General features: G+C 42.5%; 3 protein-coding genes across 5 annotated transcripts in view; 2 read left to right on the forward strand and 1 right to left on the reverse strand.

Moving 5' to 3' along the window:
* The window catches only part of P2RY12 (purinergic receptor P2Y, G-protein coupled, 12), an 18,294-nt gene extending 12,143 nt beyond the window's left edge, over positions 1–6,151 (forward strand). For 2 of the 3 annotated variants that reach the window (XM_014945925.1, XM_014945924.1), the window contains exons 2-3: positions 2,960–3,248; positions 4,414–6,151. In XM_014945925.1, coding sequence (XP_014801411.1) covers positions 4,440–5,459 — 1,020 coding nt within the window. In that variant the 5' untranslated portion in view covers positions 2,960–3,248; positions 4,414–4,439 and the 3' untranslated portion in view covers positions 5,460–6,151. Of the gene's footprint in view, positions 1–2,039; positions 2,145–2,959; positions 3,249–4,413 lie in introns of those variants that run through there. The other variant, XM_014945926.1, reaches the window with a different exon arrangement.
* The window catches only part of MED12L (mediator complex subunit 12 like), a 151,588-nt gene that overhangs the window by 45,284 nt on the left and 89,784 nt on the right, over positions 1–16,520 (reverse strand). The window contains exons 16-18 of the mRNA XM_014945770.1: positions 1,978–2,125; positions 1,266–1,384; positions 27–170 (exon numbers count right to left, since the gene is read on the reverse strand). Of these exons, the coding sequence (XP_014801256.1) occupies positions 27–170; positions 1,266–1,384; positions 1,978–2,125 (411 nt within the window). The remainder of the gene's footprint in view (positions 1–26; positions 171–1,265; positions 1,385–1,977; positions 2,126–16,520) is intronic.
* P2RY13 (purinergic receptor P2Y, G-protein coupled, 13) lies at positions 6,813–9,890 on the forward strand. The gene is made up of 2 exons (XM_014945923.1): positions 6,813–8,223; positions 8,742–9,890. Exon 2 carries the CDS (start codon positions 8,755–8,757, stop codon positions 9,784–9,786), a length of 1,032 nt encoding a protein of 343 aa, XP_014801409.1. The 5' UTR covers positions 6,813–8,223; positions 8,742–8,754; the 3' UTR covers positions 9,787–9,890.

Genomic DNA, 16,520 nt, shown 5'->3' on the forward strand with positions numbered 1-16,520 from the left:
CAAAAAAAAAAAAGAACTCTGTTTACCTGTATTGCAAAGTCTATAAGTCCATTGATATTCAGTGCTGGCTCCATGAGATCAAAGATGAGCTGTATATGGTGAGCCAAGGGAAGATGATATGATGTTCCTGAGGCAAAACTAGTTATCTGTTCGAGAACATTGCTGGAAATCTGTAAAAATGCACGGTGAAAAGTCACAGAGTGACTGAGAGCTTCTCAGACACACTAGTGCTCCAAAAATCCTATTTTATAAGTGGTAATAGCAAGTGACAGCATTTTGCAGATAAAAGCACTAACAAATCATGCATCAGGACATCTGTAACTCTACTATTCTGGAAGTCAGTTGTAATGATGTTTTATTTTCAAAATTGGCAATACAGAAAATGTTGTTCTGCTACTTTTCAGTTGAGGGTTAAACTGTTCTTAACATCTACAATATTGATTTTTAACCCTGTGGGGTATTTTTAAACATAATTTTGTTTTAAAGGAGAGACAAAATAATTTTTCTTTTCATTTTACTGCATTGTGATTTTTTTATTGAGGGTTTTCAGATAATTAATTATCCTGCAAACAAAACACGCAACAAATCAGTTCAAAGGACCAGATCTGAAAATATCTTAAAAATTAATGTGTACCTCTTTGACTCTGTTTATTTTGTTAGCCTCTGGTTATTAAAATAAACCTAGAAACAGCAGCATCTGCCAAAGTGATGAAATCCAATGCTGATAGACTTGCACACTTAGAAATCCTGATATGACTTTTTAACAGTAAAGGTTGACTATAAATTCTAATATGGAGAAAAGAATGAGCTGTATTATCTCCCAGCTTCTCAAAGAGACATACTCAGTTTGTTGCACAAAACCACAGAGGAGGTCTCCATCCTTCATAAACACAGATGCAGAAATGTATCTTGTACACATGCAAGAGATTGGTTAGTAAGTGTCTAATTTACCAGTGAGCCCCAAACAATCCTGTTAATGGAAATTCAATTTTCATTAAAAAATCGTGACATTTATAATAACCCTGAAAGCTTCTTGTAAAACAAACAAACAAAACCCCCCAAACAACCAAACCGAACACCTGAATATCTACTGAAGCAGGTATTTTAGAATACCAAGGCAGCATTTTTTCCCTCTTGCCTTTGAAGAAGCAGTGCATTGAAAATTCTTGGTATATACAAAATACATCTAAAAAACTAGATTTACTTCCTACTTGATATCTCTATAGCAGAGCATAAGAAGTTAAGATTTTGTACACGAGAAGTACCTGAGATGTCACCTGATGTTGATCAAAATAGGACAGTTGCTGTAGTTTTGTGAACACGGTCTCTAGGGTTGGAAATGCTTCTTGTTTGGTCTTCCTGGCTTTTTGCCCTTCATCCCCAACTTAACAGATAAAAAAATCACTTTAGTCATTTTATATTTAATGGAGGCCTAGTAGTTTTGCATTATTACTGATTTAAAAGACAATAAAAATCTTAACAAGCTTTACTCGTGACTACATAAAACCCTAGTTGCCTCACTTTTCCATTATACTTGGGACAAATGTACGCCACAGCATGTAACAATATCGAAGCTGCTTCGAGGTTATTCCAATGCAAAAAGGTGACACCCAAGAAACACTGAAAAGCAGTCATACAGGGTAAGGAGGGTACTAGGAGGGTAAGGAAAACATATCACTCCCTGGTCAGTATCTCATATTCCAGGCTTTAGCCTAACACAAGTGTTTACAGCCAAGCTGTTGTAATGGAGAACTGGGATTTCTAGCCCCCGTGGGCTGTCCTGGTGCAGCCGTAAGGCAGGCCAGCAGATTGCACTTTGTGCTCCAGGACTCTGGCCAGTACCTCACCCAGTGGCTGTGAAGGGGGTGAAAGCCAAATTAAGTGATAACACGCACGGCTCCAGACAACTTGCTGAGCCCCTCACAGGTCCCATGATCTTCACTACAGGCTACCATACAGCAGCACTAAAGCACTTACCACCCATTTCAGTAGTACTCTTCTTATTCAGAATTTTGAGGATGTCTTTGGTAATCTTCTTCAGCTGATGTCTCGCTTCATCACGCTCCTTGCCAACGCCATAAAGGAGAATCATGCGCTGGTTACACTCATGACTTGAAGATTCATCCTGGAAAGACCAGATACGAGTGAGGCCCCTTTTCTTTTTTCTCTCATCACCTGCAGAAACCTGACCCAAACAGCCCAGGCTGCAATAAACAATAACTGACTCTTTGTCACAAAAAGATCTCCTGTAGTTATTAGTGTGGAGGAAACAGTGCCAAATGAAATCACTAAGGAGACAGGGTAAAACCACAGAGGGAAAAAATGTAATCTGATATTACAGATTGTATATGTACCTCTAAGGACAGAGGCTGGAGACGCACATGGATGGCCCTTCTAACTGTCCCTTGGATTGAGATTCAGTAGCAGATGAGTCAACAGAAGACAGAATGTCTTAGAAACTTTGTGCCATTTCTCTTACTATGTACAACCCCAAGGAAAGTAAGATGCAGCCTAATTCTTAAAATTCTATGTTGCACGTCCAAAAGAAATTGAAATATGTTAGTGTTTATTTAAATTGTAACTGGTTACATTTAGCCTTCTAATAATATGTATCATATAATGTTGATGCACTGTATATAACTTAAAAACTTGGAAAACTGCTTTGCCAGTCATATAAGGGATAAATATTTTGTTTGGTAACATACTTACCTTCCCCAAACTAACCAATCACTACGTCTTCAAACATAAAACTACCTTAAAAGTTTTAAAGAAATAAGGCTGGTACAAAAACAATACTAAAGAGTCACAAGGCAAAAACGTAGTAGTAGGAGGGCTCAGAAAAGTTGCAGAGTATTACAAAATACAGGCTCTCTTTTAAAAATAGTGACTCTGTAGGCCAAAAGCAGGAAGTAAATGTCTAATTATTTTTAAAATTTCTATTTCTCTCTCTGTCTTCTAGAGGAAACAAAAGCAGAAGCACTGAGAACGTCACCTGAAATTTGCAGCTGTCTCCGGCTAAGAAACCAGTTCAAAGCCAGAGGAAGGTCTGAGTCTCAGAACTGGGATGCCCAGCTGCTTCTCCAGCCTCTCCTCACCCTGTGGGATTCACAGACGAACACTCCTGCCTGCCCACACGCTGAAGAGCTAAGAGGAACCGCGACCGGCGCCTCCGGCCCTCCGCCAGCAGCACCAGCTTCCCATCACAGGAAATACCCACACGTTTCATCGCTTCTCAGCAGCGCGCTACGGTAAGATTCTCTTTGATTTTGGGGTGAAGGGAGCGGTGTCTGACTGTGCACGCTTAGGGAATACTTACTTCATGAGGATTAGACTCGGCAGCTAAATCTGTTACACGTTTCAAAGCATAAGCCAATTTATTTCTATCTTATCGATAGAAATAAAACTTTGCAGCTGTGAAAGGAAGATGTCGGGGATCCTGGAGCATTGGCTGACAAAGTGTCAACTCCCCTGAGTGCTTTATTTGAGAGAAGCAGGGATCACACAGAAATACAGCAATTTTTACAATTGCCTCACTACACTCGTGAAAATTCCTCCTTTTGAAACACACCACTGACTGATTCCACAGCCCTGCCTGGCTTTCCCAGGCAACAATTTCAGTTCAGACCTGGCCTGATCAAGGTTTTTGGACTAAGAGTAACAGTTTTCAGTCCATCCCCCGTTACCAGCTAGGCGGATGCCAGCTGCTGAGTGTTTGTGGCCAGCTGTGGCCACCAGGAGCTCCTGGTTCTGTGGAGCAGCTCCAGCCAGGGGTCTCAGCAGCGGCGGAGCACGGGAAGCTGCAACTCCTGTGTGTGGGCTCGAGTCAATGACGTTTTAAACTGATTTGTAACACAGCAGCAGTAAAGGAACTGATTTACGAAAAATGTCAGAATAAACTGTCAAACTAGAAAGAGCGGTATCCATAAATACCTACATAAATAAAGCTACAAATAACTTCAGGCTTTGCTGGCAAACGTGTAATCACTGAAGTGACAGACACCGTTAGCTGCCCCAGTGCTAGCATGCAGGGCTGAGGAGCAGGTTCTCCTCTCTCACTCTTCTTCCCCTTGGAAGCAACAAACGGTGACTTTGTGGGGTGTCACCTCCACCCGTTGAGCACCTGGGCAAAGCGGTGGTGGCCTGTGAGCTGAGCAGGGCAGGGAGGGGAAGGCAGGTATTGTTTTCAAGGACAGCCAGAAAACAATGTGGTGAGAGACAGACAGACAGCCAAGCAGAAATATAATAAAAAGGTACATCTGATTCCTTTTACTTCAGCCTGGCACTGTTAAATCTGCAGTCAAAACAAGTTTAGATGCTACCCCTTTTCACACTGAGGAAGGCACAGAAAGGGACATTTGTCCTTTATGACAGATATAACTCACGAATTAATTTTTTTCTTGTTTGTTTTTACAGGGAGCCGGGGGCAAGACGAAGCGCAAATGAAAGCCACAACCAACTTCAGCTATGCTAGGAACAACAGCAACTGCACCAGCGATAGCAGAATCAGTCAAGTCATTTTTCCTTTGCTTTACACAATTCTGTTCCTGGTGGGTCTCACCATGAATGGCCTGGCAATGTGGGTCTTCTTTAAAATATCCAGTAAATCTAATTTCATCATCTTCCTCAAGAACACTGTCATTTCTGACTTGCTTATGATCTTGACTTTTCCATTTAAAATCCTGAGCGATGCGAAGTTGGTATCATGGGTACTGAGAGGATTTGTGTGCCAGGTCACCCAGGTTGTATTTTACTTCACCATGTACATCAGCATTTTGTTTCTTGGTCTAATAACTATCGATCGCTATCAGAAAGCCTCTTCGCCGTTCAGAACATCAACACCAAGGAGCCTTTTAGGTGCCAAGATCCTGTCCACAGCTATTTGGATATCAATGTTTGCTCTTTCATTACCCAACATGATTCTAACAAACAAAGAGAAAACACTTGAGAACGTAAAAAAGTGTGCTCGCTTGAAATCCAACTTTGGCTTAGTCTGGCACGAAACTGTAAACTACATTTGTCAACTTATCTTCTGGATTAATTTAGCAGTCATAGTTGTATGCTACATACTCATAAGTAAAGAACTGTACAAATCATATAAAAGGACAAGGTGCACAGGAAAAGCATCCAAAAAGACTGTAAATCTGAAGGTTTTCATCATTATTGCGGTGTTCTTTATTTGTTTTGTGCCGTTCCACTTCACTAGAATCCCCTACACATTGAGCCAAACAAGAGACGTGTTTGAATGCTCTGCTCGGAACACCTTGTTCTATTTAAAAGAGAGCACTTTGTGGCTGACATCACTAAATGCTTGCCTAGATCCATTCATATACTTTTTCCTTTGCAAGTCATTTAGAAAGTCCTTGCTAGACATGCTGTGCAAACACACAGCATTGTCAGAACTCAGAGCTCAGATGAAGGAGTCGAACGAAGGAGATGACACAGACGAGACACCACTCTAGAGCTAAGAACTACCCATATCCCTTCTCAGCCACGTACGTTTATTGGTGGGAGGAAGCAACACAAAATCCTGTGAAGAATATATAGAATTTCACCAACTTCTTCAGAAATTGGTCCTACAGACAAAGCACAAGCACCCTGGAACCCACCATCACTGGCTGCAAAAATGGTGAAACTAGAGAGCTTGAAAAAAGCCCAGAGCACCAACTGATCACAACCTCCACGCTCGTCAGAACTGCTAGGAAGAAGTTTGAACTTACAATTGGGGCTGAAAGGAAAAAATTAATACAATGTCATGAAATGCTACAGACGAAATTATGAACTGCAAAGATTTTGCAGAAATGGCTTAACTTGGGCCAGAATAAAGTTCATAATAATACAGGATCTGGGAGATGCAATTAAAATCCACAGTAAGCGTGATATTTTAAATACAGGGAGTTGTCACCTTGTATGCAACTGGCAGACAACAGAAATAGGACATATGTAGATAAGCTATTTATCTGTGCGGATTTTTGGTAACAGAATAACATTTTGTTTATCTCATTATATGCTTGCAGTTCTTAATCCATTGACCAATAATTAATAGTTGTATGTCAGAGGAAATTACTTCATAATCAGACTTATCTTTATGTGAATTAAATCTTCAAATACTTCACCTTACTATATGAAAAATAAACAGAAATGTACACTTTTATAGATAACATCATGTTATATTAGAAAATACAGAAAGACTCAATTTACAGAATACTTAGATCTTGAGGAAAGATTGGTAAAATCTTTGCTGATTATTAAGGGTACCTTTTTTGCGTTGTATAAAATTTTAACCACTTCGCCTTTTCATTTGGAAAAGTTGAAAAAAAACAGGAAAATATTTTCAGGTATGCAACATTTTCAGGTATTGTAACAACCACACATGAAAAAGGTTCCAGGCTACTGTAATAAATTATGGTTAATTTATCATCATTGGAAAACAGCTCCAATTCAGAAATATGTTTCATCATCATGAAAGAGTTGTCCTGCCAAAAGCCACTGCCTGTCTACCCTGCTCCAATACTTACTTGCACCTGGCATCATTTTCACAACTGATAGCCAATTTCCTAAAAAGTTAAAAGATGGTTTACTTACTTTAGCACTCAGCCTTAGAGTTTATGCATCTCTTATAACCTGCCTAGACGAATGAAGTATTTTACAAAATGTTTCGTGCACTGCTTATGCTGGTATATGCACCAACACCGATTACAATCAGTAGCTGGGTTGTTACACCACAGAAAACAGGTCACCATCATTTCCCTGGAACCAGAGCTGCCAGTCACCCCAGAGCACGCTCCCCAGAACCAGCTGGGGCCCAGGGTTCATCAGCTCCAGCTGATACCCAGAAGGAAGCACCACTTCCACCCAACACCCATTCCCCACATTTTTTCGCACCTACACATGGAGAGAGAGTGGCAATTACCCAGCAGGTGCTTTTCCTGATCAGATGAGCTGTTTAGACAACAGACACTACAGCTATCCACATACCACAGAGCAGTTGCCGAGAGGATACATGGAGGCACTTCATACCTGCCTCTTACAGCTGGGAAGAGTGTCAAGAGGCCAGCACAGAAGAAAATGGGCAAGATGCTGCTTTGGACATCAGTCCTGGGGTATTGCAATGGACTGTCTCAGCTCTATATAGCTCTTGATGAATGCACAGAAGCTGGGTGAGGCAGCTACGGACATGTCACGCTGATGACAATGGTTAGGGTGACCTTCATCCTGGTCATCCTCAAGGATCTTTGCTCTCTGCAAGCCATTTAACAGCAACATCACCGACTAAAATGTAGATACTAACACCCAAACTTCTTGTGAATGCAGCTGCAGCCTGAGAAACTCAAAAAACAATCCATGTCTGCCCAGAAAGGGATGGCTTGAACCTGAGCTGCTTCCCACGTGGCAGCAAAGCCAAGAGCCTGAACCCTAAGTAACATCAGTTGACAGAAAAAATACAAGACAAATCATATGAGTCAGCTAAATGTATACAAAATGTTCTGATTACAGAGAAATGCACTAGATTCCAACATTATACATAATAAACACGAAGCATACCATGCAAGGGCAGCAGCTTCTGCCAGAACCAGAAAAGCCCACTCTGGAAATCACAAGTCAAGCTCAGGTTGATGTCTCAATATTAACAGGCTACAGAAGGAGGGAACAGTTTCAGAACATGTCATTGCAAATGATTTTGTAGCCGAGTAACCCATTGTAAGGGTGGCTCTGAGCAGACTTGCTGGTCACGTATTTGATAATGACTAGTCCTGTCGAGAACAGGTGAATTTACACACACAAACAAGAACACAGAGCTACATTTGAGGATTATCCCAGAAATTTTTCAGGAAACACTCTGTTTGTTCATCCACATCTCTAAAGGAGCCACATCATAACGGCACAGTGTAGGTGTCATCAGGTCTGCCACACACAAAGAGAAAGCCAGAAAATGTGCCTGTCTTGGATATAGTATTTTTTCTTCATTAGTGTAGGAGAAGGTAGTGTACTTTCTGACAGAGTGCAAAAGGAAGAGAGAAAAGCAACAGCAAACGTGATTAACTAACTCAGGCGACACGTGAAAACGAGGAAGGAAACAACACACCAACAGAAAAAGTCTCATCTTTCTACACATTTCCCCATTCTTAATACTGTGCTCGAGGCTTCTGCCAGCAGAGGAACAGCGGATGACCCGGAGAAAGCCAAAGACCCCTCTCTGAAACAGCTGCTGCCAGGTTTGCTCAGGTACTTGCAGGATCAGAGCATTCATGTGGTGTGATGGGGCACTCGGGCATTTGGCTTTGAGATGTAAGAGGCTGATAACCAGCTGGGTGCATCTTATTTTGAAAATGTTATTTCAGTCTGTGCTGGGAAAAGGAAGATGTTTTGTGCTTGATAAGAAATACCAGAAGTCACCTGCCCAGAAGCACCTCGCTTTTGGGCCACAACTGTAAAATTTCTATTCAGTGTTAAAATACTTTTCCATGTAAAGATAAATGGCGCAAGCTGCTGTTATACTTTGCTATTATATCATCTTAGGCCTCCATAATGAATATATACCATGTTAACTTTTCATTAGACATCTGTTTGTGAACAATGTAAACAGATATTTAGATTTTCTAGGAACTAGAAGAGAAATCAGTTGGTCTGTTTAATGCACATTCAAGTTTCGTGTTTATTTGTGTAAACCTGCCAGTCACTACAAGAAACATGTACTTTTAAATCCAGAGCGTTTTGTGTTCTCTCTCTCTTTTTCATCCAAGTCTATTTCAAACAATGGGAGACTTCGCAAACAAGAGTATCATCAGTAACTCCAGCGGAGCACCCTCCTCTGCACCGTGCCAACGAGACACCACAGTCACCCACCTGGTCTTCCCAGTACTGTATACACTCGTCTTCCTTCTGGGACTCGTACTGAACAGCCTGGCTTTCTGGGCTTTTTTCCATATCCCAAGCACATCAACTTTCATTGTCTACCTGAAAAATATCTTAGTTTCTGATTTTGTAATGACCCTGATGCTTCCTCTGAAAATCCTGACGGACTCTGGCCTGGGACCGTGGCAACTCAAAGCCTTTGTCTGTCGCTTCTCAGCCGTAGTATTTTATGACACCATGTATATTAGCATCGTGCTACTTGGCCTCATTGCTTTTGACAGATTTCTCAAGATTGTGAGACCTTTTGGGAAGTTCTGGGTGCAAAACCTGACCTCAGCAAAAATTCTTGCGGGTCTGGTCTGGCTCTTCTTCTTTGTTCTCTCTCTGCCTAACATGATCTTATCAAACAAGAAAGCAACACCCCAGTCCGTGAAGAAGTGTGCCTCGTTGAAGAACTACTTTGGACTCAAATGGCATGAAGCCGTCAATTACATCTGCCAGTTCATTTTCTGGACTGTTCTCATCCTTATGTTCCTATTTTACATAATTATTGCCAAAAAGGTATACGAGTCTTACGTAAAAACACAGAAGAAAGACAACAAGAGTGAACAAAGGATCAAGGGGAAAGTATTCATCATTTTTACTGTGTTTTTCATATGCTTCGCCCCCTTTCATTTTAGCAGGGTTCCCTACACTCTGAGTCAAACGACCACCCACATGGGCTGCCACCTGCAGAACCAGCTCTACATTGCGAAAGAGAGCACTCTGTGGCTGGCAACCACAAACGTCTGCATGGACCCCCTGATATACATGTTCTTGTGCAAACCATTTGTAGAAAAAGTGTTATGCGGGAGAGTAAAGATATTTCAGAATACAGATCAAACCAACACGAAAACCGAACTGGACACACGGACGTTGGCGACTCAATCTTGACTCTGCAGCCTCACGCTCCACAGTCTCTGCATGTTCATAGAGAAGTTTCAAGTAATTTACTTCTTCTGTAGAAAATGAAAGGGTGGTTGTACTCTAATACTAATATGTAATAAAAATGGCACGATGGATTTCGTTATTTATGCTTGCTGCTTAGCCTTAATTGGCAAAAAGCTGTCACTCAAACCGCCGGCCCTGATCTAAAACCAATCTTCCCCCTGAGCTGTGCCCTCTCATTGACACCCCCATCCCTAATCAAAGCTGGGGGAGCCCAGCCGTGTCGTGGTTGTGCCTGCCCAGCCACAGCACTGCCGCCCTCACACCGCAGAGATCCGTCCTGCCTTGGAGTCTCTCATGCGACTTCACAGCCACAACCACATCGGTCTGAACAGAAAAATAGCATCAATGATGCATAAAACTAACAACGATCAGTCTGTAGCCTTGCGTTGCTGTGATGGCTCTGCAAAGCAAATGAGAACAGTGTTTTTTCTGATTTGGTCACTAAATCAAGTCCACCTTACACAATACAGACAAACCACAGCCTGGAGAAGAGAAGGCTCCAGGGAGACCTCACAGCAGCCTACCAATATCTGAAGGGAGCCTACAGGAGAGCTGGAGAGGGACACTTTGTCAGGAAGTGTGGTAACAGGACAAGGGGTAACAGTTTTAAATTGGAAGAGGGGAGATTTAGATTAGATATTAGGCAGAAATTCTTTACTGTGAGGGTGGTGAGGCACTGGAACAGGCTGCCCAAGGAAGCTGTGGATGCCCCATCCCTGGAGGTGTTTAAGGCCAGGCTGGATGGGGCTTTGAGCAACCTGCTGTAGTGGAGCTGTCCCTGCCCATGGCAGGGGGGTTGGAACTAGATGATCTTTAAAGTCCCTTCCAACTCTAACCATTCTATGATTCTATTCTATCATTCTATGAATTAAAACACCTTCATATAACATAAAACAATCTACAGAATAATCATATCCACTTTAAACAAAAAAAACTTACTTGTTAACAATTAAGCAGCTTACTGACTATGGCTGCTTCTAAAGACAATTTAACTTTATTTGGGATGAAACCCCAGAGCTGTTGAATTTGTGTGTCAGTAGTTCTTACACCAGGTGTCAGCTCAGCTGGCACATCGCAGGGCAGGGAAGAGGAGGGACTGTACTTCACAGAGGGGAGGAGGACACGGTCCCTCCCCATCCCTACCCATTTCTCTCACACATGTAACTACTTTCCTGCCACCTACACTGTTTCACCATCCTTCCTCCCCACTCCCAGCGGTGACTTCAGGGGAAGGCGCAGCCAGCAATTCCCCAGTGCCCCCAGAGCACACTCCTCGCCCAGGCCAGCAGAAGGCCCAGGAGTGCTTCCCCTGCCAAGGGTAGCCCAGAGCCGCACAGCATTCAACCCTGCCCTACCACTTCCCACAGGAGAACACCCAGAAATGTTCCCCTTGGTGGCACATTCGCCCTTCCCAGTCCCAACGATGGGCAAAGAGAAGGCAGCAAGCAACGCTGCCTAATCCTAACCGTCCAGATCCCTCTCCACCCAGCTCACCACACCACTTGCAGAGCTCTCCTTTAGCTGTCCCATAGCAGAAGTCCAAATGGACTGTCCCTAAAGAGAAACCACTTTTTAATCCAAAAGCCTGACATTTATTTCACTATTTAAGATGTGAAAGAGATACCAACCATTTATTGACTCCAACTCCACAAAGTATATTAAAAAAAAACTGTTAAGCTTGCCTTAGACCCGAGCAATTCTGCCTTGCTTCTCAAATAACCTGTTCCTACTGCTACTCGTCCCCCAACATACCCATCACCCTGGAGGACCACCCCACAGGACCACCTCTGCATCACACATCACTCAGGTGACATGGCACTGCAGAAGGGGCCTCGGGGACAGCACCACAACTTGCTCTCTTCCATCAACCCTCCTGCCTGGACACTTGTCTCTGTGACACTTGCTGAGAAAGCAGTCACATCCCTTGTTACCAAACTTCACTTCTCGAGCTCTCCTGCTAGCTTTATGCCTTCTCACACCTGCTTTGATCACCACTCGATTGCTATTTTTAGAACTTAAATATTTACAGCAGCCTAATACAATCACACAGGTAGCTCCGTACAGCCTGATTTTTTCAAAGCTGTTTTTAGATTACTGTGCATTAATTACATCTGCCTTTGGGATTCCCCAGCCTCTGCCACACAGGTAGGTGTATATACATTATTTAGTAATTTCCACTCTCTGTATCTTCTCCACTGGGCACGTTACATACTTTCCATAACTGTAACACCCTTTTACAACTAGAAACTCAACTAATCCTGTCAGCTTCCAGCTGGTTCCAAACTTCCCTGTAAAACAAGGTTTTCTCAAACAGTGTCTTCCTCTCAGGATTAAATTATGCTATTCAGGAATTAATTCTTCTCTCCCCCACACAGAGTGTTTAACAGGATTAACTTAGCTACTTTAGTAAAAGTAAATATATTGAAATCTTAGCTGCTAAAATAGTCACCCCTTTAGCAACTGCTTAAAGAAATGTGTGAGTCCGAAAATGTTTCTCTAAGCCTATTGAGATAGCACAGCAATTAACACAGTGACCAGAGCTAAACATTAGGAGGAGAGAGTCTGTAAATCAGCTGGGATCTTCCATCAGGCAGGTGCCCATGGAAACCAGTGTTCCTGAGTACATTTGGGTGTATGAGGGAAGAATTCAGCATGGAACTGTGCAGCTCAGTCTCTCCTCTTCTGAATGACTGAAACCAGAACAGCTAATGCAGAGGTCCCAGGACTCCCAGCACAGACTCGCATCCAACCCTGGATTTAAAAGTGGAAATCTGGCCTATTTCTGTAGTTATTACAGAGAAAGGCAGTAACATAAAATGAGCAATATCGTAGTGATAAACTATGAAAGTGCTGAAGAACAGAAAACTTATTCCTCTGTGGAAGTTGTTGGGTTTTTATTTTCTCATTTCTACTGCTTGTAATCCAATGCTCATTTAACACTGTGCACAAACACATACTGGCAGCACACACAGTTAAGAACCAAGAGCCTGCATGTAAGGGTGGGTGTAACCACAAAATGGGCTGAGTTGCTCCTTAAATAAGGGGTGTGCCAAAGGTTTCAGAAGAGTCTTAATCATCTGTTTTTCAGCTGTTGCTTCCTAGGTAGGTAAAAGGGAGCCAGAGTTACCAAACTCAGTAGCAGAGAAATGCAAGGTGACTGCAAGGGTAGGACATCAGGTTGATCCACTTACAGGAAAAAGAAAGTTCCCTAAATGGTAACATTTGGGATTTTGCACCTTTTTCCTGCAAGTTTTTAGATCCCTGCCTCCAGATGCAAGTAAGAATCATAAGAGTCAAAATGCCTCAAAGTTTAGGTCTCTACTTTTTAAGGCTCAAAAAAATGGCCAAAGCTGCATTTTGTGTTTTACACCTGACCAAAATGGAGACCTTTTTTGAGAACAGACTTCCTTCAGAAACACAGAAGCCATGAGCCTAGATGCCATAGGAAGCTGCTTTTCTGGGCTCTCCAGATTTCTTTAGCGCAGTCAAGGCATTTATCTAATTGAGTAAAGTTTACCAGCATATTCAATATAACAGTCAGCATTTTTTCAAATCTGATTTTTCTCCCAACTTAACTTGAAACGTTAAAGTTACAACTGACTCTCATGTATCAGAAGAGGCTGAGGGAAACCTTTGCTTTTCCTAGATTCAGCAGCTGTACAAGAGCAAACACATACAAGGTTTCCACCTTACGTGTTCTTCCTCCAGCCCGTCGCCACCATAAGGCAGCAGCAGAGCTGTTCCCTTCTGCATCCAAACCTTCATTTGCTCACCTTGTCTACGTTCCAGACTAGAAGCAACAGACAACCTAGAAACTGGAAAACTGGCACCAGGCCTTAAACTTGTTCAGACAAATGAACTTTATTCCAGGCTCCTGTGGTCCAGGTTCACACGAAAACTACTGACACTTATTCTAAACATTTTTACAGGTTGCTTGGCTCCCCAAAGGGGAACTATAGGGCACTAGGCAGTCGAGTTTTATAGGATATCAATCTTATTTGGATACACAAAGGCTTACATATATTTCTTTGTATATTTTATTTTACTTGCATTTCAGAAGAAGTAAATATAATATACCTCTGCCTAATACACACACCACCTAGCCTTCCCGATTTGGTAGCAGACTGCCCCTCCACCATGGGACAGCAAGTTAATTCCTGAATACCTAAAGACAAATTCTGCACGTCATACGTGTCCCAGCTCTCCAGCACAATGATACACATCCTTCCATCAAGGCTCCTACAACTCCGAGTACTGAGAAAACTCTCCTAACATACAGCAGTACTTTAATTAATTAGAAATGCAAAACAACAATTTGCATAAGTGAGTAAGAGCTGGTAAGCCAAGTCGAGCAACCAAGATATTACCCATACGGCGACACACAAACACACAGAGCCAGCAGCATGTGAAACCAAAGGCACTAGAATAACCTAAGTCTGTAGACAGGATCAGCCAGCCAAGGTGCACAACTTCAGGTTACCTACCAACATAATGCAAAGAATTCCAGCATAGAGCAAAAAAAATAAATGAGCTTTTTAAAAGTCAGTTCTTAACTAGCTCCTTTCTTCCCTCTTTCCCTCTTAGTAACAGTCATCAAAACAGTGGTCGAAAGAAACCACCTAAGGAAAGGGGAAGTGTCAGACTCTTCCAAGACACTTCCACTGACAACAGCACCTCCATCTTGCACTTCTGAAGGTATAACGCTGGGTAAATCATGCCAGTGTTGCAAGATCTGATCATCCTACCACTTTTTAATGTTTAAAACAAAGAAAAATCCAGTCTCGTATATTATCCAGGTGGTCAATCTGCTTTAAAAATAACCCTGTAGTTCATATTGCTAAACACAATAGTAAAGGAGTTTTAGAATGAAGCAACACAGTAATTGTTGTAGTAATATTGTTCGGGCTCTTATGAAATCTGAGAATTGCTCTCTAATCACCAGAATACAAAAAGGGACATCCAACCTTTAAATATGTGAACAATTTTAAAGTTACAGGTTAGCTTTCAGCTTGTCTTTACATCAGAGCTTCACATTTCTTTCGCGCTGTTTTTACGACAAGCTCCATAGCATTTCCTTGTCATGTGGCAGCTAGTCCTGACTTGCTCCAGCCTGAGAACAGCCAAACAACACACCTGAATTAAATGCCTTCTAGGGGATGCTATGGCAGTGGTTTCTAATCCATTAAGTTTTACCGATATGCCAAAATGCAGAGATTTTAAAGAAAAGTTAATGTGCCACTGCACCACATTCAAAAAACAACTCCATTCTCATGTAGATTTTATAAATCCATTTATTATTTGACCACTGTTAACACACAAACTCTATTCAGAGAGTACCAACTATTAAAGGTTTGGGTCTCTACAAGAAATTAACATTAGTACTGACAGGTCTACATTGCAACAAAGCCAAAGAATGGACCCTTTGGACAATGGTTGTTTTACCCTGGAGAGGAAACCACAGTAGTGAAAAAGTGGTGCTAAGGTAAGATGGAAAGCTGACTATAAAGACATCTGACTCCAGCAGCAAACATCTGGTATTGGGGAAGAGATCTGAGAAATCCCCAAAAGGGCAAACAAACAAAGATATTTAAATGAAATCCCTCAAATTCTCAAAAGGAGATGAGGCCAACCGCAAAAATCAGCACAGAATTTGCACAGCCCCCTGTCCTCAGGTAAACCAGACTGTGCTGAAAGTCAAACAAGGAGATCCAAGCAGGAGGCCCATCCAGATACTCTCAGAGCTCCAGAGCCTCTGAGCTACTGCACAGCCACAGGAGAGAGGGCAAGACAAACAGCCTTGTACCCTCGCCAGAGGAAGAATGAGGTCTCCGCTTATCAGAGAGCAAAAACAGTGATTTATGGAGACCAGAGAGGAATACCTTAAAAGAGATTTAATGCAGAGAAGTCAAGGTGTTTGTGTAGCTGTGCAGTGAGCTGTACCGTACCTGAGCTGCACTAACTGATGACAGCACTTCCCACTGCATCCCAGGGTGGCTCTCACTGCCCTCTCCATGGGATAACTTCTCAGCTCAAAGGAGCAGCCTACGAGATCATCAGTCAGGCACATACTCCTGTCTTACACAGGCTACACTAAAAACAGGGAACCGGATCACCACAAGTAACTTCAACATGGAAAACGGCTGAAAGCCACAGAGGAAGCAAAGCAAAGACGGGAAGGAAAACAGAAGGCACCATTAGTCTAGAAACAGGACAAGCAGTTGGGAGAGGAACAAAACACAAGCAGCTGCTCAACATTGGAGCACAAAAGACAGCTGAAAGAAGGTTGAAATGCTGGCTGGCACACACTGTCCTGCATAGCCATGTGCAAGGTCTGAGAGAGGGAGAGATTCTCTCAGAGTGGAGAAAAAGCCTTCTCCATCCTCAAGCGATGTGATGTGTGCAACGGGGACCATCACTTAATGTCAGAATATCCAGCTCCTGAGCTGAGTTTGGCAGCTTGCAGTAACAAAGCTGAAAACATGACAGAAGTACAACACATGTTCCTGCTGGGTTCATTTGCATTATCTGTTTTGCCTTGCAAAAGCTGGTCTTCAAAGATGAGCCATGGCAGAAGTCTCCTACGATCAGGGACTGTACCCAATTCAAGGGAGAGGGAATCAATCCTGCGGCAAGTGGGAATTTTACAGCCAGCCCACTACCCGAAATGCGGAAATTAG

The sequence above is a fragment of the Calidris pugnax genome, unplaced genomic scaffold (genome assembly GCF_001431845.1).
Source record: "Calidris pugnax isolate Ruff unplaced genomic scaffold, ASM143184v1 scaffold111, whole genome shotgun sequence".
NCBI classification, from domain to species: Eukaryota; Metazoa; Chordata; class Aves; order Charadriiformes; family Scolopacidae; genus Calidris; species Calidris pugnax.

What these genes read in the sequence shown, in the direction of transcription:
- P2RY13 (XM_014945923.1), top strand. Translation starts at nt 8,755, where the DNA reads ATGGGAGACTTCGCAAACAAGAGTATCATCAGTAACTCCAGCGGAGCA.